Source organism: Chiloscyllium punctatum, chromosome 4 (assembly GCF_047496795.1).
Source record: "Chiloscyllium punctatum isolate Juve2018m chromosome 4, sChiPun1.3, whole genome shotgun sequence".
NCBI lineage: Eukaryota > Metazoa > Chordata > Chondrichthyes > Orectolobiformes > Hemiscylliidae > Chiloscyllium > Chiloscyllium punctatum.
Genome location: NC_092742.1, coordinates 30,728,051 through 30,748,213, shown reverse-complemented (window position 1 = coordinate 30,748,213; position 20,163 = coordinate 30,728,051). Strand labels below are relative to the sequence as shown.

The 20,163-nt window shown below is 38.5% G+C and overlaps 1 protein-coding gene across 6 annotated transcripts in view; it reads left to right on the top strand.

Annotated features, from left to right (window-relative positions):
- The window catches only part of ppp4r4 (protein phosphatase 4, regulatory subunit 4), a 185,097-nt gene that overhangs the window by 85,054 nt on the left and 79,880 nt on the right, over nucleotides 1-20,163 (top strand). For 4 of the 6 annotated variants that reach the window (XM_072568279.1, XM_072568278.1, XM_072568281.1 and 1 more), the window contains 4 exons: nucleotides 7,839-7,945; nucleotides 11,575-11,682; nucleotides 15,288-15,409; nucleotides 18,987-19,118. In XM_072568279.1, coding sequence (XP_072424380.1) covers nucleotides 7,839-7,945; nucleotides 11,575-11,682; nucleotides 15,288-15,409; nucleotides 18,987-19,118 — 469 coding nt within the window. The remainder of the gene's footprint in view (nucleotides 1-7,838; nucleotides 7,946-11,574; nucleotides 11,683-15,287; nucleotides 15,410-18,986; nucleotides 19,119-20,163) is intronic. The other 2 variants (XM_072568280.1, XM_072568276.1) reach the window with 1 other exon arrangement.

Here is a 20,163-nt window from a genome sequence, read left to right as displayed (position 1 = left end):
CAGGCAGGTTCGTGGAGAAGAGGGCAATCCTTTATTGTGCTGTGCGTAGCAGAAGGCTATGCTACCAGACACAGTCAGCATGGCTCAGTTAGTACCAGGATAAAACACACACCCAAAAATGCAGGAAGATTAATTCTGAGGGGTTCATGATCACAGTTACCCAATAAAGGCAGTTGATTTTTCAGTGCAATTTTCTGATAGTTTATTGAGAAGCAGTAGATGTTGTACATAAATTAATTAGCCAAAGAAAGGAAGTATACAATCTATGACAATTGAGAATGCTTTACTGATACAAAAACCATTCTGTTAAGATGGATAAGAGGAATGGTGTAGCTTATCTCCCTGGATCATCTTGTCCCTCCCTCCCCTCATCCTTGTTATATTTCTTATTTTGAGGGATGGCCATTACTATGTCAATCATTTGTCTAACTGCTTTTGGCCAATGGCTATGGGACAGCTACTCAAGATGTCAGATTACCATTGTCTTTTTTTCACCGTTCAGATCTGAAGGGTAGATTTTGTTCCTTCTGGGATCAAAGTATTCTTATTTCTGTACACTACATTGATAATAGGGGAGGGTAATGACTGGTAAATCTTCCATGTGAGTCAGAACCTTGATAATTTTGACGACTTTGAATAATACTTTGGTGAACAGGCTATCGAATGGACACTGCATTGCAAGTTATAGAGTTAGACCCTACAGCACAGAAACAGACCCTTTAGTCCGACTTGTCCACGCCAACCGGACATTCCAGTCTGACCCAATCCCATTTGCCAGCATTTGGCCCATATACCTCGAAACCCTTCCTATTCATATACCCATCCAGGTGCTTTTTAAATGTTGTAATTGTATCAACCTCCACCACTTCCTCTGGCAGCTCATTCCATACATGCACCATCCTTTGTGTGAAAACGGTGCCCCCTACATTCCTTTCAAATCTTTCCCTTCTCACCTTAGACCTGTGCCCTCTAGTTTTGGACTCGCCCAATCCTGGGAAAATACCTTGTCTATTTACCCAATCCCTGACCCTCATGATTTTATAAACTTCTATAAGGTCATCCCTCAGCCTCTGTCCTCCAGGGAAAATAGCCCCAGCCTATTCAGCCTCTCCCTGTAGCTCAAACTCTCCAACCCTGGCAACATCCTCGTAAATCTTTTCTGAATCCTTGAACCAGAATTGCGTGCAGTATTCCAATAGTCGCCTAACCAATGCCTTGTACTCAGGAGTGACTGTGTCTCAATCCCCTGTCTGTCTGAAACAACACAGATCCCTGGGGTCTTAGACAGCTGTTTGGTCTCTCTACTGTACCTAACATCCTGGACTGAAATCAGGAAAGTGTCTTGACTGATCATGGTTGTATCCCTTGACTTGACTGTAGTCTTCCTTGGCCCCTTTGAAGACTTTACAACTTTATCTTTCAGACGTGGCCATTTTCCTGAAGTGCATGTATTATATTTACTGTGTAAGCTGTTTGCTCATGCTGCATGTGAGATATTGATGTTGCAGAGTGCCATGCAGTTACATGTTCCACCCCCCTGGAATAATTTGTTCTTGTTCAGTTCTTGCCACGGTGGAAAGCTGCCTGCTTCTCATTCATCTCTAAGTAAGCGCAAAATGAGTGAGTGTTAAGAAAATCAACTAAGAACCGGTGTTGCTGCATGAGATGATGTATGTGTCCCTGTATGCAAGATGACCTGGTTCAAGTGCACATTCTTGGAGTCCCTGAGCTCCAAAGTAAAGTGTTGTAGGTCTGAAGTGTCTGCGTTGGTTGTGGTGATGCTGGTGGCTGGCTGGCTGCTGCTGACTTGTATGGCCAAAGGTCAAGAAGGATGGTGGCAGAGCCATTACACTGAAGCCAAAGTGGATGATGGCCAGGATGAGCATTTAGCAAGCTGCAGCCACCAGGTACCAGCTCTGACTTACATGTGAAAAATTTGTGCTATCTAGGATATCAGATTAGGCTACAAGACCATAAGAAATATGAAGCTACAAATCACACAACACCAGGTTATACTCCAACAGGTTTAATTGGAAGCACTAGCTTTCAGAGTGCCGCACTTTCATCAGGTGAAGGAGTGGCGCTCCGAAAGCTAGTGCTTCCAATTAAACCTGTTGGACTATAACCTGGTGTTGTGTGATTTGTAACTTTGTACACCCCAGTCCAACACTGGCACCTCCAAATCATAAGAACTATGAGTAGGAGTAGGTCATTTGGCCTATTGTGCCTGCTCTGCCAGTCAATAGCATCATAGCTGATCTGACGTTCCTCATGTCCACTTTCCATGTAATCCTTGATTCCCCTACTGATCAAGAATCTATCTATCTCAGCCATAAATATACACAAGTACTCTATCCCTATAGCTATTTGAGGCATGGAGTTCAAAAAACTCAACCCTCAGAGAGAAAAAAAATCCTCCTTCCATCAGTGAAATTCCACTCTTTGCAAGCTTTCACCTAACAAGGAGAGTCACTGTGGATTTCCAGAAGGCTTTTATAAGGAATCACATGTTAGGCTACTTAGTAAGACAAAGGTGTTGAGGGTAGTAATTAGCATGAATGACTTATTGGATGGCTAATAGAAAACAGAATTGGGATAAGGAGTGACTTTCAGTCTGGCAACCCTTAACTGGTGGAGTGCCACTATGGAACCAGGATTATTTAGAATATATGTTAATGATTTGATGATGAAAGTGCATGTATTATAGCTAAGTTTGTAGATGATGTAAAAATAGGTGGGAAAGCAAAAGGATAATACAGTCTGCGGAGTGACATAGGTTAAGTGAGTGGGCAGAAACTTGGCCGACAGATTATTATGTGGGAAAATGTGAATAGAGAAGCTGAATATTATTTAAATGCAGAAAGCTGCAGCACAGAGAAATTTATGAGTCCTCATGCATAATTCATTAAAAGGTAACATCACTTTCAGGTGGTAATAGGGAAGGCAAATGGACGGTTGCCTTTACTTCAAAGGGATTTTAATACATAAATAGAGAAAGCTATATAAGGCACTAGCTAGATGACACCTGGAATAATGTGAACAGTTTTGATTTCTAATGAAAGGTATACTGTATGCAATCCACAGAAAATTCAGCAGGTGGACCTCAAGTATGGAGGGATCCTGTTATGAAGAGAGTTTGAGTAGTTTGGGCCTATACTCAATGTTGGCTCAGTGGTTAGTACAGCTGCCTCACAGCTCCAGTGGCCCGGGTTCAATTCCAGCCTTGGATGATTGTGCAAACTTTACACAGATGTTCTCCCCATGACTTTGTGGATTTCTACTGATGCTCCAGTTTCTTTCCACAGTCCACACATGTGTAGAATAGATGGATTGGCCATGGTAAATTGCCTCTAGTGTTCAAGGATGTGCAGACTAAATAGAGTAACCATGCTAAATGCAGTATTACAGGAATCAGGTTGGGAGGCTGGAACTCAGTGGGATTCTCTTGGGAGGGTTGGTGTGGATTCGACCGGCTGAATAGCCCTTTTGCCACACCGCAGGGATTCCGTGAGTATAAAAGAATGAGAGGTGACCTTACAAAAATGTCTAAGATTCTTAGGATTCTTAACAGGGTAGCTGCAGAGAGGCTGGTGGAGAGTCTTGGGCTAGAGGACATAATCTCAGAATAAGGGGCTGCTCGCTTAAGACTGAGGAAGAATTTCTTCTCTGTGTGAGGTGCATCTATCGACTTCTTTGCCCCAGAGGGCTGTCAAGGCTAGGTCGTTCAGTATATTTGAAGCTGAGGCTGAGTTTTAATTATAAGTGTATTGGGGTTATGGGGGAAAAAGCAGGAAATTGAAATCTTTGAATGGCAGATCAGATGCAATGGGCTGAATGGCTTACTTCTGCTTTTGCATCCTATGGTCTTACTTATAAAGCGTAGACCATGCCGAGTGAATCAGATTGAATTCTTTGAAGAGGTGACTAAAATATTGGACTTTCAGAAAGTATTTGGTGAAGTTGTTCACAAAAGACCTGTTAGCTAAAGTTGAAGCATGTGAATTCAAAGCAAGTTATTGACCTGGTTAGAAACCTGGCTAGAAGCCTGGCTAGGTGACAAGAGGCAGAGGTCCAGAATAGTGAAAAAACATTCGTGTTACAAGATATCACGAATGATGTCCTGCAATGATTTGTTAGTCCTCAAGTATTCATCATTTTAACAGGCAACTGAGCTGATGGGATAGAAATCTATATGTCCAAATTTTGTTGATGTAACCTATCTTTGCAGCAATGTAAGTAGAGTTGATAGAAGTATAACATCACAAAGATATATTGATCAGTTAATTGTATGTTACCCACTTTGGATCTAAAAAGGATAGCACAGGATACTTTGTAATGTAATCTAGAAACTGAGATTATCAAAAGTGACTGAGGGTCCCTGTAGATGCATCATTAAAATATCATGAGTGGAATTCAGAAAGTAATCAAGAAACAATTGGAATACCAGAAACTGAGAGACTGAAAAGCCTGCTTGCACACAGCACACCTTGTCGTGGTGAGTAAGACCTCTGCACGTCAATGCCAGGAAATCCTACTCTTTGGTTGACAGCTCCAGCAGTCCCAGCAATACTAAGAGTTTGGTAGTGGGCACCACTGAAACTGCAGTGATTTCTATGAAGAAGATCCAGTGGATCTCAGAGTGAGCTAGGTTTGGTGTATTGCGCATGGAGTGTTTGGTCATCCTGGAGAGTATGGGGTAGGGCTTGTACAGAAGACACACAGGAAGAGGATGGTGCTATCTTCAGATTTTTGAGTTAACGGGAGTTGTTGGACCAGGCTGCTGAAACCTACCTAACTGCTTATGCCAACCATGTTATGGCATAGGCAGTGTATTATTCACATCAATAGACTTGTTAACAAGCCTTGTTGATCTTTCATTATTAATTTAAATATGTGAGACAGCTTCTGATGTTGGCCCTTGCTGAATTAGCATATCATGGTGTCCGCTCCAGGATGGGTGTGAAGATTAGCCATGTAACCTGTTTTTCTATGTCTCTACTGAAAACATTCCGAGCAGGGGCTCATAAAAACATCTCAACGTTTCAAGTCGATAATCTTGTATCAGAACTGGGGATGGTTAGAAACATAATTTAGAACGTTAAGGCATTATTTAAGTGAAGTTTTCACACATTAACTGAAACATGAGATTATTTGAGAGAGACTATTCCACCCGATGACGGTTTCCAGATCCAGAGGCTATAGTCTAAAAATTAGAACCAGACCTTGCAAAAGTATTAGAGGATATTGAACAAAGCTGGGTGTGTGGAGTTAGGCCACGAATCAGCCATGATCTCCTGAAATTACAGAACAGGTTAGAGGGGTCAAACAACCTCCTCCTGTTCTTATGCAATGAGCACTGCAACGAAAAACCCACCATGATTGGAAGCAAATAATATAGTGAGGGTACTCAGACATAAATTCATTCAAAAGTTTTGTATCATTCCCTTTTGACTTAAAGAACTTTTATTATTTCTTTCAACAACTTTGTGCTTCCAATAACTCTGCAGGAGGAAGTCAGAAGCCTTGAAAATTGAATTGTAATTAATTTAAATAGAGCTGGTTTGGATGGAGAATAAGCTTTGTGCAGACGATCAATGTTCACTGTTTTTATGAAAGGACAATAACAGGAGTGGCACAATCCAAAATGGCAAGAAGGTTGCTGTGTATGTATCAGGTGCTGAGTAAGGTGCTCAAGATTCCCTCTTGGCCTATTTCAGTGCACATATAGGGGGTGGGGGGGGTGTCACTGTTGACCCCTCCATAGCAGGCAGCCTGATGCAGCTGACACAGCTATGCCACTTCCTTCCTGTCCTGATTATTGCAGTATGGAAAACAGTGACAAATGCCAGGATGTCTTTATTGAGAGCGTACTTGAGTACTGTATACAGGTTTAGTCCATGAAATAGCTCCACAGAGGCCAGTATCCTGTCACCAAGTCACGTAGAAAGTCCTTGACACTGGTCCAACTCCTTCAAAGCCAGCTTTGAGTGTCAGAATATCTGACACTCCTCTTCTTATCTGGATACAAGGGAAATTGAATGAAATGGGAATAGAGGGAAGAAGGTGTCACTAAGGTAGAATATAAGTCGTGATCTAATTGAATGCCAGAGCAGACCCTGGGTACCATGGCCATTTCTTATTATTTATGTTTGTATGCTATGAGTATTCAGTTAATATTATATGCAGTAGTCTATATTTTAGAATTTTTCCATTATACAAAATTATACAATTATGAATGCCTAGAAATGGGAGGAGATTTTATTGCTAGTAGCTATTTCAATAGAGTAAATCGAGCTTTTTTTAAAGTATAGATACCTATAGTTGGAGTCTTAATTTGTTTAAAAAAGCAAAACTTAAATCTTAATTTGTTTGCATGCTCCACCTTTGTTGTCAATTCTGGATCTCATTCATTTTTGTTTAAACTGTTCACTAGGTGATGACCTGCTCTGATTTCATAAACAGAAGAGAATGGCTGACGGAAATACAGTCAATAAACATTGTTAGCTGTTGAGGGAATGAGAGCAAAATATCTATTTGAACACTATAATTAGTGCTAAAACAGCCAGAGAATTAAATGGCTGACTGTTGGGATTAACTTTATTGGAATCAACTTTGGTAACTAAAAATTCTGATGTAATAACAGTCTGGCAAATATTCTTCCCTGACCACAAATAATTAAGTTTTAAAAATGCAAAGTTTCAACAGATGAGTAAATAAAATGTTTAAGCAAAAAGAAAATGTTGAATATTTTTAGTTCCACAAATGACAAAGATTCTGATGTATGGTGATTTTGATGGAATCAGGAAAATGGTTAACACATTAATTAGTCCAGCATGCTAATCAATCTTTTATTGAAGCATCTGTCGATCAAAAGGTTAATAAGGAATCATTCATTAGTATTCCATTTGCATGAAGTAACAAATACTGATAAGAATTATAATTCCTTATCTCTCAGGCAAAAAAATAGTGACAATTTTGTAATTTCTTTTTCAGATTAATTTTTAGAGAAATATTGTGCTTTTGTTTAATCAACAGTCAGCATAGATCAATGAGCAATGTGCTGATCTTAAAATTCTAATCCGTGTTTTCAAATACTTCCATGTCCTTGTGCCTTGCTATATCTGTTACCTCCTCCAACTCCACAAACCTTGAAGATATTCACACTCCCAAGTCTGGTCTGTTGGGCCTGCTGGATTTTAATTGCTCCACCATTGGAAGTCATGACTTTTGCTGCCTGGGCCCTTAAATCTTCAGAAGCAACATGTCTTCCCTTTCATCTTTTCTAATCTTTTTTAAAAATATACCTTGTTGACCAAGCTTTCAGCAAAATGTCTTGTATCCCCTTGTGAGACTTCGTGGTATATTTTGCTTTCTCTGTGAAAAAGCTTTTGAACATTTTTTTATTACAGTAAATACTCTATATAAACAGAAGTTAGTAATGATAAACAATTGAACTTTTTTGTGTTATTTTTCCCTTTTATACTGACTAGCACATTTTGTTAATGTTCCTTGGTATCTTTAAATAGTCTTAAGGAATATGATAATTATAAAAGAGCAATTTTATGCTTGCTGAAAGCTTAAGTAAGAATCATCTCCAGCTTGAATTAATGCAGTTATTTCTCAACGAGGCATATGGTGAGCCAAAATGTAAGTTCTGCAATGGACCTGTAATTCCATAAAGTATTTTATAGTCATAAAATTTCAAAAGTCATTACTGTGCATTAACTATTCAGTAGTGTCATGTAAAAATACTGAAATGGAAACTGTATTAAATTGATTTACAGTGACTTAATTGGGAATTAATGCGTTCCAGAGTAACTTTTTTTGCTTTTATTTAGATTTTGTCCCCACTGGTTTCAAAGGCTCAACTATCACAAACAGTCCAGTCACGTTTAGCTAGCTGCAAGATTCTGGGAAAAGTTGCCAGAAAATTTGAATCTCATATGTAAGTCGAACAAGGTATTTTTGTTAGTGCTTCTCTGGTAAGCACAAAAATCTGATGCATGCAACAGAATTTTCTATAGTCTGCTATCATGCATCTTGTATGAATACTCTGATGTGCAGGAGTGGCTGAATATTTTTTGCATTTTAACAATCAAAAAAGGTAGTTAGTATCTGATACAATTTGGGTCAATAATGTATTCTTGCACAGGTTGTTTATTGCACAGAAAACATCATGACCTGATGTTTATTGCATTGAAATTAGAAACCAGTACAGTTCAGTTTGAATTGTATTCCCATTTTATAACTTTGGATGGAATAAAACATAAATATTACAGAAAAGAGAAACATGTTGCTGCAGCTTAATATCACCATTTATGCTATAGGAGAAAAGGATGCTCAGTGATTAGCAAGTCAACTGTGGTTGGCTGAGGCTTTGCTGTGAGAAAACAGCAAGGGACTATAAGCAGCCCAAGCTCCCAGCTAATACAAAGAAGGTATAAGGCTTGAACATATCCCTTTTGTTTGCAGAGAATGGGTCCCTACCTGTGACTGTAACTGAGCTACATTACAAACATGATTAATTAATCGAAATTATTTTTACAACTTAACTGAAAAGATTTAACAAAGTCATGTATGAATTTCAGTGTCACCATGATTGATTGAATCAATAGCCAGTGCTTCCATTTGTTCTTAATAAGCAGAGTATAAAATATACCTGACCAGCCTATGCTTGATAATGTTTGATAGATATAATTCTATCATTGCATGGCATTTGCTGAACAATCCTGAAAGATAGTTACATAAATAATCAGTTTAACATAGCCAGTTAATGAGTATCTTTCCTTGTTTACAATCTTCAGAAGCAACATGTACAGTACTCATTTGCAGGGACGCATACTATGAAAACAAAGAGTTGCCTTATGAGAAAGGCTTGGACAGACTCAGTTTATAATCTGCTGGAGTTTAGAAGAGTGAGAGATGACTTGGTTGAAACATACAAGGTCCTGAGGGTCTTGACAGGTAGATGTAGAAATTATGTTTTGGCTGGAGAGAACTTGAAATTCAGAGTCACTTTAAAAATGTGAATTCTCTCATTTAACACCAGGAAGAGAAGGGTATCTCAGAAGGTCATGGGTCTTGTAATAATCTTGAACCCGGATCTCTTTACACATTTGCAAAAGGTGCGCAGCCTGTAAAAGTCCAGCATGCTGATTACTGTTGTCCAAAACACTGATCCAAATCTGGATTAAAATATTCTCCTAATCCACACACCATCTATCCATGTATAAAATGTTATTTACAAATGTGTTTGCTTTTGGGATTCATGTGACAGTTAAATGGCTGAAGTTTTATCAGATGCATTTCAATAAGATGGCCACTATGCAGTTACACTTGGTACTTTTTTATAATAGTTAATTGCATATTGAAGACTGTGTTAATCCTTTTTTGACTGGGCTTCATGGATATATGCCACTTTTGAGTTAGCTTGTCTTAAATTGCATTTATAATTATTCATAAACTTTATTTTGCATTTTTTTTCTAAAATTTTAACTCAGATATTGTATTTATTTTCTATAATTGTTTAATGTCTTTTAACAAAAATCTGATTTGGTAATTCATTTATTGCCTTTATATTTAAATTTTGTGAAAAATTGTTACTAGTTATTTTATTCAGCATGTCTTTCTGTAGATGTAAATAGATTAAAAGCTGTGGTGAAGTTTGGTTTGAAATGATAACTGAAAATAAAATTGGAGCACATAGAAACATATAAATATTACTACTTATAACAAGGTAAAAAGAAAGTACAAGAATGTGCACTTTTAACTTTTTAGTACAGGTAGAAGACCCTTTATCTGAAATGCTCATGACCAGCTGTTTTTCGGAATTTGGAATTATTTGGTTTTCGGAATAGTGACAGTCTAATGGTGAAATTTTAAAAAATGTTACTGGAGGAGCAGACTTCTAAGTAAGAACTTGCTTGGCCACACCTCCCATATCACATCTGAGTGGCACGCATCGAGTGGGTGTCGATTTTGGGGCATTCACAGATAAAGCCCAGGCCTGTCAGTGCTTGGCCATGTCCCCCATGTCACATCTGAGGGACACACATCGAGTGGGTGTTGATTTGGGGGCATTCACAGAGAAACCCCAGGCCTGTCGGTGCTTGGCCACGCCCCCACCCCCACGTTGCATTTGAGTGACATGCATCAAGTGGATGTTGACTTGGGTTAACTGTTTGCTCGCCAAACAATCTTTTAATGAGAAAAAAACTTCACAAAAACTTTCGGATTTCAGAGCTTTTCGGTGTTTGGATGTTCAGATAAAGAAGCTTCTACCTGTACTGATTTGTATAATATGCAAAGATGGTGATGCTTCACCAAAATAATGTTGCAGATCTGAGATCAGAAAATGTTTCTGTGTAAAATATATATGCTGATTACATCCAACTCTCTTCCACTGTCTCTCCCTCTTAAACTTCCTCTGTGGTTGGACTGCCTGTATTAGATCAAAATATGGAGGAGTCACATTTCCCTCCTGCACATCAGAAAGATCAAACCGATCTTGTGAGCTGAACTGTTGCCTTTCCTTTTGCTGGTTGTTTCCCAGCCAGTGACTTGTTTAGTCCATATTATTTTTTTTTGATTTGATATCGGGCAAAATTATAAAACTTTCCAATTTTATCCAACACCAAGATTGTTTTCTCACACCTCTATATTATTGTCACTCCCACTGTTTCTGAAATTCTTACCCATGTTTTTGTCAGTTTGAGAATTCTTCACTGTGGGTTTTCATCCTTTGCTCCAGATTACGTCATCCTTTCCAAGGTTGCTGACTTCATTGCATCCCTGTCCCTCAAAACCTTGAATTTAAAATCTGTACGGGTTCATGCACCTATCATTGTAATTTCCTCCACCCTCCTCCAACCTTTGGTCCTTGAATTTCTGTGCATTCTCCTCCCTTTGCTGAAACATTGACGGACAAGATTTTAACTTTATTGTTAATTTGTGAGAGATCCTCAGATACCTCTTCAACCTTCAATCATCATTGCAGCTAAGTTTTTAAGTCCGCTCTCAACCCTCCTGTCATGCACATTCCTTTATCCATTTTATTTTATGCTTTGATGTATATTCTATGTTAAAAGTATTCTGTAAATGGAACTAATTCTTGTAGGGTGGTGAAAAATATAGCTGAGGACTGTCATAGCCTTTTCTAAAATCATGTGCATGCAGGTACACCTGATGTGGTATATTTCCTTAGTTTTGGCTGGACTATGAAATAAAGCATTTTATTCTGGAAGCTGTTTTATCTCATTGACTAAAGATTGAAATAAAAACTGATAATACTGTTTGAGAATTGCTGCTATATAAATCAATCTTTCTTTCTTTTTATCTGTCTTCCTCTTTATCTATCTTTCTCTCTACATTTCTTTTTCTTTTCTCTCAAATTTCCCATACCTCCTGTTTCACAAGAGTAATATATATATTGCTGTAGTTTTGATCTCTCTCTTTGCAATGTTTCTTTAGTCCCTAGTGCTCTAAGATGGCATATTACAGTCATGCATTAATTATAGATTTGTCATGAAATAAGCAAAGAAAAATAGTCTATAAGCAGTTGTATTGTCTCTGCAGAATAAAACGAGATATTCTGCCTCTAGTGAAATCACTTTGCCAGGATGTAGAATATGAAGTTCGCTCCTGTATGTGTCGTCAACTGGAATTCATAGCACAAGGAATTGGGTAAATATTGTAACTTGGGTAAATATTGTCAAACCTATGCGAATAACACAAAAACGGTGTGTGCTGGAGAAACACAGCAGGTCTGGCAGCATCTGCAGAGAGAAAAGAGGCGTTAATGTTTCAAGTCCAGTGACCTTTATTTAGAATGGTTCGAATGAAGAGTTACTAGACTTGAAATGCAAACTCTGTTTTTCCCTTCACAGATGTTGCCAGATGAGCTGTGTTTCTCCAGCACTCTGTTTTGTTTCAGATTTCTAGCAGTGCAGTTCTTTGTATTTATTTCTGTGTAGACATCTTTGCTTAACTGAAATAAGGATGCTAGATGTTGCATAAAAACCATTAATATTTCAAATTTTTGAGCAGCAAGAAGTTTAACTAAACAAATAGTTGTGCAGACTAAACAATTCTGCTGGGATGCATAATGAAAAATACCAGGAGGAGATATGAACTGTGTTACTGCTACATCATAGGGTTGAAATCCTGACTCCAAAAGTGGAACAGGTCAAGGTGAAATTAGCTTTGCACATTACTGCATTTAATTTGAGCAGCCTTTTTTTCTCATTTAAGATGTAGTAATGTAAAAACAATTTATCAAGTTGTGTAGTGCAGTTAAAGAATTTCTTTAAAATGGGCAGTTCTTTAATGTTAAGATCAAATTCATTACTTAGTAATGTTAGAGATAGTTGAATTAATTTTGATTTCTGATTTTGATTTCAGAAGGATGTAATATAAAGAAAATAAGAATATTTTTGAAATGATACTTACAGGAGCTCCTTGAAGTGGCTGAGACTACTCTATATATAATATTAAACAACTCTCAATTTAAAAAGGTTTCATTCTGTGTAGAACTACAAATTGGAACTAATTGACTGTTGTGGATTTACAGTAAGATTAGGTTGACATCAATGCTTGATGCTCTATAAATCACCTCTGTAATTATAATTCATACCTATTGATTTTACTCACCCATGACTACGCTACATAAGGTAGGGTAATTTCAGGTAATTGTTAAGGTTTACATGTAGGTTATATTGATTTATTTTAAAATTATTTCAATGGATGTGAGCATTACTGCAGGACTTGCATTTGTTTTTCAACTCAAATTTCCCTTTCGCTGAGTGACATGCTAGGCCATTTCAGAGGACAGTTGAGATTCAACCATATTGCTGTGGGGATGGAGCCACAAAGGATGGTAGATCTCCTTTGCAAAAGGGATCAGTAAATCAAAAATATTTCTACAATAACTGATGATAGTGGTCACCATTGCTGAGTCCAGCTTTTATATCCAGAATTCATCAATTGAATTAGCCTGGGCCTTTGAATTACTAGAGGTTGTCACAATGTCTACATCTCCCCTATTGGGAAAAGGCTAATAATAGAATGGATAAGACAGGTACGGCGTTCTACAACAAAAGCAGAAATTGCTGGAAAAGTTCAGCATCTGTGGACAGAAATCATAGCTGACCATAAGGCATAGGAGTGGAAGTAAGCCATTTGGCCCATCGAGTCCACTCCGCCATTCAATCATAGTAGATGGGCATTTCAACGCCACTTAACCACACTCTCCCTATATCCCTTAATTCTTTGCAAGATTAAGAATTTATCAATCTCTGCCTTGAAGACATTTAATGTCTTAGGTTCCACAGTGCTCCATGGCAAGGAATTCAACAGGCCCACTACTCTCTAGCTGAAGAAATGTCTCCTCATTTCTGTTCTAAATTGGCCCCTTCTAATTCTAAGGCTGTGCCCATGGGTCCTAGTATCCCTGCCTGATGGAAACAAATTCCCAGCATCCACCCTTTCTAATCCATGCATTATCTTATAAGTTTTTATTAGATCTCCCCTCAACCTTCTAAACTCTAATGAATACAATCCCAGGATCCTCAGCCATTCGTCATATGTTAGGCCTACCATTCCAGGGATCATCCGTGTGAATCTCCACTGGACGCGCTCCAGTGCCAGTATGTCCTTCCTGAGGTGTGGGGCCCAAAACTGAACAAGGTATTATAAATGGGGTCTAACCAGAGCTTTATAAAGTCTCAATAGCATATTTCAGCTGTTACATTCCAACCCTCCCGAGATAAATGACAATATTACATTTGCTTTCTTAACCATGGACTCAACCTGCAAGTCCATGGACTCAACTAGCAGTCCCAGATCCCTTTGTACTTTGGCTTTATGAATTTTCTCACCACTTAGAAAATAGTCCATGCCTGTGTTCTTTTTTCCAATGTGTAAGAACTTGCATTTACTCATATTGAAATTCATCAGCCATTTCTTGGACCACTCTCCTAAACTATCTAAATCTTTCTGCAGCCTCCGCACCTCGTCAGAATTATCTGCCTCTCCGCCTAACTCATATCATCTGTGAACTTCACCAGAATGCCCCCTGTCCCTTCATTCAGATCATTAATATATAAAGTGAACAGCGGCAGGCCCAACACTGAACCCTGCGGGACACCACTTGTTACTAGTTGCCATTCTGAAAAAGAACCTTTTATCCCAACTCTCTGCTGTCTGTCAGCCAATCCTCAATCCATGCCAGTAGCTCTCCTCGAACACCATGGGCCCTCACCTTGGTGCCTCGTGAGGCACCTAATCAAAGGCCTTTTGGAAGTCTAGGAAGATAACATTCACTTGATTTCCCTGGTCTAACCTACTTGTTACCTCTTCAAAGAATTCTAACAGGTTTGTCAGGCATGACTACGGTGGCACGGTGGTTCAGTGGTTAGCACTGCAGCCTCACAGCACTAGGGACCCGGGTTCGATTCCAGCCTTGGGCAACTGTCTGTGTGGAGTTCGCACATTGTCCCTGTGTCTGCGTGGGTTTCCTCTGGGTGCTCCGGTTTCCTCCCACAGTCCAAAAATGTGCAGGTTAGGTGAATTGGTCATGCTAAATTGCCCATAGCATTAGGTGCATTAGTCAGAGGGAAATGGTTCTGGGTGGGTTACTCTTCAGAAGGTTGGTGTGGACTGGTTGGGCTGAAGGGCCTGTTTCCACACTGTAAGGAATTTAATCTAATCTAATCTACTAAATCCATGCTGACTTGTTCTAATCCGACCCTGCACTTCCAAGAATTTAGAAATCTCATCCTTGACGATGGGTTCTAGAATTTTACCTACAACCGAGGTTAGGCTAATTGGCCTGTAATTTTCCATCTTTTGTCTTGATCCTTTCCTGAACAAGGGGTTACAACAGCAATTTTCCAATCATCTGGGACTTTCCCTGACTCCTGATTTTTATTACAACCAACGCCTCCTCTATTTCTTCAGCCACCTCCCTCAGAACTCTAGGATGTAGCCCATGCGAGCCAGGAGATTTATTAATTTTTAGACCTTTTAGCTGTTCTAACACTTTCTCTTTTTAAATGGTTACTATACTCAACTCTGCCCATTGACTCTCCTTAATATTTTGGGTCAAGTGAGCCTTGCCTGATTTCTCTCCACAGATGACACCAGAACTGCGGAGTTTTCCCATCAATTTCTGCTTTTGTTTCTGATTTACAGCATCCACAGTATTTTTAGATCTATATTTAAGGCATTCTACATCAATGTGACTTTTCTTTGCTCTTTTGACATGAATTGTTTTTCTTTTCATTCTATAGGGTTGAACAGACAAAAACTGCAATTCTTCCTGAATTAGTAGAGTTGGCTAGGGATGAAGGAAGCAGTGTACGTATTGCTGCATTTGACACCATTGTAAATCTTCTTGTGATGTTTGACAGTGGTAAGTTACCAGACAGACATTGTCAGTGATTTCAAGTACATATTCGAAATGTTTTTGATTATAACAGAGTGAAATAGACAGGTTTTAAACTAAATTACAAATTAAAATTGCTTTCTGTTATACATCTTATGAGATTGTCCATTGCATACAATTTTATGGAATTCCTTTGTGATCTTGATTGTAAGATGGTGAAGCAATTTTTGTCTTAAAAGTTTAGGTCAAATGGATATTATAAAGTCCCCTGAAGGGCACAAATTCAACTGGGACAATGTAACCATCCTAGCACAGGCAAAACAGAGACACGCGAAACACTGCAACCAGAACTCAATCAATAAGCACATTAAATTGGACCCCATAAACAAGCCACTCAGAATCAGAACCAGAAGTACCAAAAAACAGAGATACATATATACCAGGCGGGACAGACTGCCAACACTATATCAAAAATGCACTGTTGATATCACCTTGGGAGGTGACAAAACAAATGCAGAAAAGCACACCAGCTCAGCGAAAGAATCTACAACCTTCTCTGCTTCCTTTGGATTCACCAAATCGCATAGTACGGGAGCAGGCCATTCAGTCTATCATGTCTGTGTCAGCTCCCCAAATGAGTCTCACTTAGTGTCATTACTCTGCTTTCACTCTATAACTTTACACATTGTTCCCTTTTTTTAAATGTATTCATTCAGGGGATGAGGGCATCGCTAGCTAGGCCATCATTTATTGCCCATCCCTAATTGCCCAGAGGACAGTAAAAGATCAGCCACATTGCTAGTCACGTGTAGGCCAGACCAGGTAAAGATGGCAGTTTAGAGTCTTAGAGTCATAGAGATGTACAGCATGGAAACAGACCCCTCGGTCCAACCCGTCCATGCCAACCAGATATCCCAACCCAATCTAGTCCCATCTGCCAGCACCTGGCCCATATCCCTCCACACTCTTCCTATTCATATACCCATCCAAATGCCTCATAAATGTTGCAATTGTACCAGCCTCCACCACTTCCTCTGGTAGCTCATTCCATACGTGTGTCACTCTCTGTGTGAAAAAGTTGCCCCGTAGGTCGCTTTAATATGTTTCCCATCTCAGCCTAAACCTATGCCCTCTAGTTCTGGACTCCCAGACCTCAGGGAAAAGACTTTGCCTATTTACCTTATCCATGCCCCTCATAATTTTGTAAATCTCTATAAGGTCACCTCTCAGCCTCCGCGCTCCACGGAAAACAGCCCCAGCCTGTTCAGCCTCTCCCTATAGCTCAAATCCTCCAACCCTGGCAACATCCTTGTAAATCTTTTCTGAACCCTTTCAAGTTTCACAACATCTTTCCAATAGGAAGGAGACCAGAATTGAACGCAATATTCCAACAGTGGCCTAACCAATGTCCTGTACAGCCGCCACATGACCTCCCAACTCCTGTACTCAATACTCTGACCAATAAAGGAAAGTATACCAAACGCCTTCTTCACTATCCTATCTACCTGCGACTCCACTTTCAAGGAGCTATGAACCTGCACTCGAAGGTCTCTTTGTTCAGCAATACACCCTAGGACCTTACCATTAAGTGTATAAGTCCTGCTAAGATTTGCTTTCCCAAAATGCAGCACCTCGCATTTATCTGAATTAAACTCCATCTGCCATTTCTCAGCTCATTGGCCCATCTGGTCCAGATCCTGTTGTAATCTGAGGTAACCTTCTTCACTGTGCAGTATACCTCCAATTTTGGTGTCATCTGCAAGCTTACTAACTGTACCTCTTATGCTGGCATCCAAATCATTTATGTAACTGACAAAAAGTCATGGACCCAGCACCGATCTTTGTGGCACTCCACTGGTCACAGGCCTCCAGTCTGAAAAACAACCCTTCACCATCACCTTCTGTGAAGCTCATTAGTGAATCAGATGAGTTTTACAACAATCAACAATGGACTCATGGACATCCTTAGACTCTCTAATTCCAGAAATTTATTGAATTCATCATCTGTGGCAGAATTCGAACCCTCTTCCCCAGATTATTACCTGGATTTCTGGAATTACACTCCAGTGATAATACAACTACCATTGCCTCCCCTATAGACTACTTTGAACTTGAAACACTCAACATACCTTTCCCCTTCTATGTCTTTCCTCCATTTAGAATGTAAATTGGGTTACAAGTCAGCTATAGTCTTAACCATGTTTAATTTATGATTCACTTTATTAATCTAAATGTGTTTATGATTAATCACCACTCTGAGTTAAGCTATTCAAATCTAGTCTAAAATGAAAATGTTTCCCTAATTTTTATTAGAAATCAATTTAAGCTTGTTGATTCATACTTGGAAGAGCAATATTTATTGTAAATTTAGCTACCAGCAGTAAACAGAACATCATTCTTCATTGTAATTTTTATATTCTTCAAGAAGGGAGTATTGCATTAGGTGTACTCTTTGTACTTTTGTACTTTTGATTGACATATCAAAATTGACCATGCTCCTTATTATCCAATACTGGATGCTTAGAGTTAGATACCTTTTGATCCCTAGCTGTTATTCACAAATCAGATCTATTGCCCAAGATTTACAGTTAAATGATGCTTCCTATTAGGACCTTCAACAGATGGTTCAGCTCCTGCAAGTGATAGAAGTGAAGAAAGAGTTAACCTTCAGGGGAAATGAAGATTTTCTGTCTTCAGTGATGGGTGCATGCTTGACACTCAAAGTGGCCAAATTGCTCTATCAATAAAAGAGTTTTAGACATTCAAGCTTTATTCTGAACACCTTGGATGCACACCTGACAATTACACAATACTTTAGGTGTCATTCTGTGTTCTATGTCATTGTGATTGGAAAGTCAGTGGACTTTCATGTGCTTTGGATTGGGAAATACATGCAAATTTCACTCAATTTCTGATGTATAGAACACCCTAGATAATGGAGATTAAATTTTGCTATTCTCAGGTTATGAAGAATAAGCACATTCAAACAAGGCTAAATGATTACATCCATTATGAACATGAATTAAAATTAGGACGAGATGGTGCTGTCTTTTCAGATTGGGGACAAATAAACCTTATTTATCCCACGTCTGTAATATTGACCCCAGAGTTGGGAGATATTTCCACACAGGTTCCCTAATAATGTTGATGTTTGGATTGACATGAGTTGCATTAACATAAATACAGAATTAATTGAATGTTTTTGATTGTTGTCAGTACTTCATATCATAGATCCCTAATTTAAAAGTGACAGTTCAGTTCTTTTGCAGAAACCAGTGTTCCATCAGCATGTACCAAAGAACATTGATGCCTTCCAATATTTTATTATAGAAAAACATCTCTGTATTTTGGAGAATAAAAATATTCATGATGTAAGGTTTAAGCTGGTTGTCGACAGCATCGTAAAATGAAGTGACTTTTTTCCCTTAAAGTAGGTCTCAAACATTTTCTATCAAAGCAGTCCTATTTGGAGATAACATCGTGCATAAAATATTTGATATTCATACGATCAATTAACTTTTGTTATTTGTGACATTTTGTTTACCCATTTTCCTCCTTACATTTATTATTTCGGTGATACATTATTCTCTGATTATCCTGTCAGATGACCGTACCCAAATTATATTTCCCTTGGTGATGATGTTCTGTGAGAAATCATTCAAAGCAGATGAGAGCATTCTTGCACCACTGTCACACCAACTAGGAAAGCTCTGTCATGGTCTCTCAGGTAAATTTAGTAAGTTTAATTTAGTTTCTTACCTCCATTTTTAACAATTTGTATAAAACATATGTAGCCAAATAGAGATTTCTTTTTTGTTTTCTTCACTCTTAACTTTTTTCCAACCTACCTTTTACTTTTGATGTCAATTTTTAGCGACTGACTTAACCATTTTCTGTTGCCCTTGTTCACTTTACGATTCACTTTATTAATCTAAATGTGTTTATGATCAATCACCCCTCTGAGTTAAGCTATTCAAATCTAGTCTAAAATGAAAATGTTTCCCTAATTTTTATTAGAAATCAATTTTAAGCTTGTTGATTCATACTTGGAAGAGCAATATTTATTGTAAACTTAGCTACCAGCAATAAGCAGAACATCATTCTTCATTGTAATTTTTATATTCTTCAAGAAGGGAGTATTGCATTAGGTGTACTCTTTGTACTTTTGTACTTTTGATTGACATATCAAAATTGTTCACTCATCTTCTGACAGCCAAGTATTGTGCATTGTAGTGGAATGACCTGTAGAAAGATGCGTTCACCTTGAAAGGGTTCAACAGAAATATAGCTAAGTTTATGAAATCTTAATTTAACTCTCTGAGCCCTAATATTATCCTCACAAATTTGTGATGCATTGCCTACAGGGCAGGATATAATTCTTGAGCTGCAGTGTCAAAATTAAACATCGTGCTCAACTAATGTAGGGCTTAGATTCTGAATCATAACCTTTTCCCCTTTATTTGAACAGAGTTAATTTTATAAAGGCCAACATTTCATTTGTCTTCAAGTTATTTTCCTGTACTTGCCTGTTACTTTTAAAAGATTTGCTTACTGCACTTGGACTTCCAAAACCTCTTTATAGTGCTTTACAGATTCACTAGAATGATGCCAGTGCTTGGGAGACCAAAGTATAAGGATATACTGCTTACTCAGTCTGTGTTCCTTTGAGTTTAAAAGGTTTAGAGGGAAGAGAGGGTTAATTTAATTAGGATCGTACAATTATTCAGCGATTCATTATGATAAATAAAGGGAAGCCAAATCCTCTAATAGGAGAATCCTGA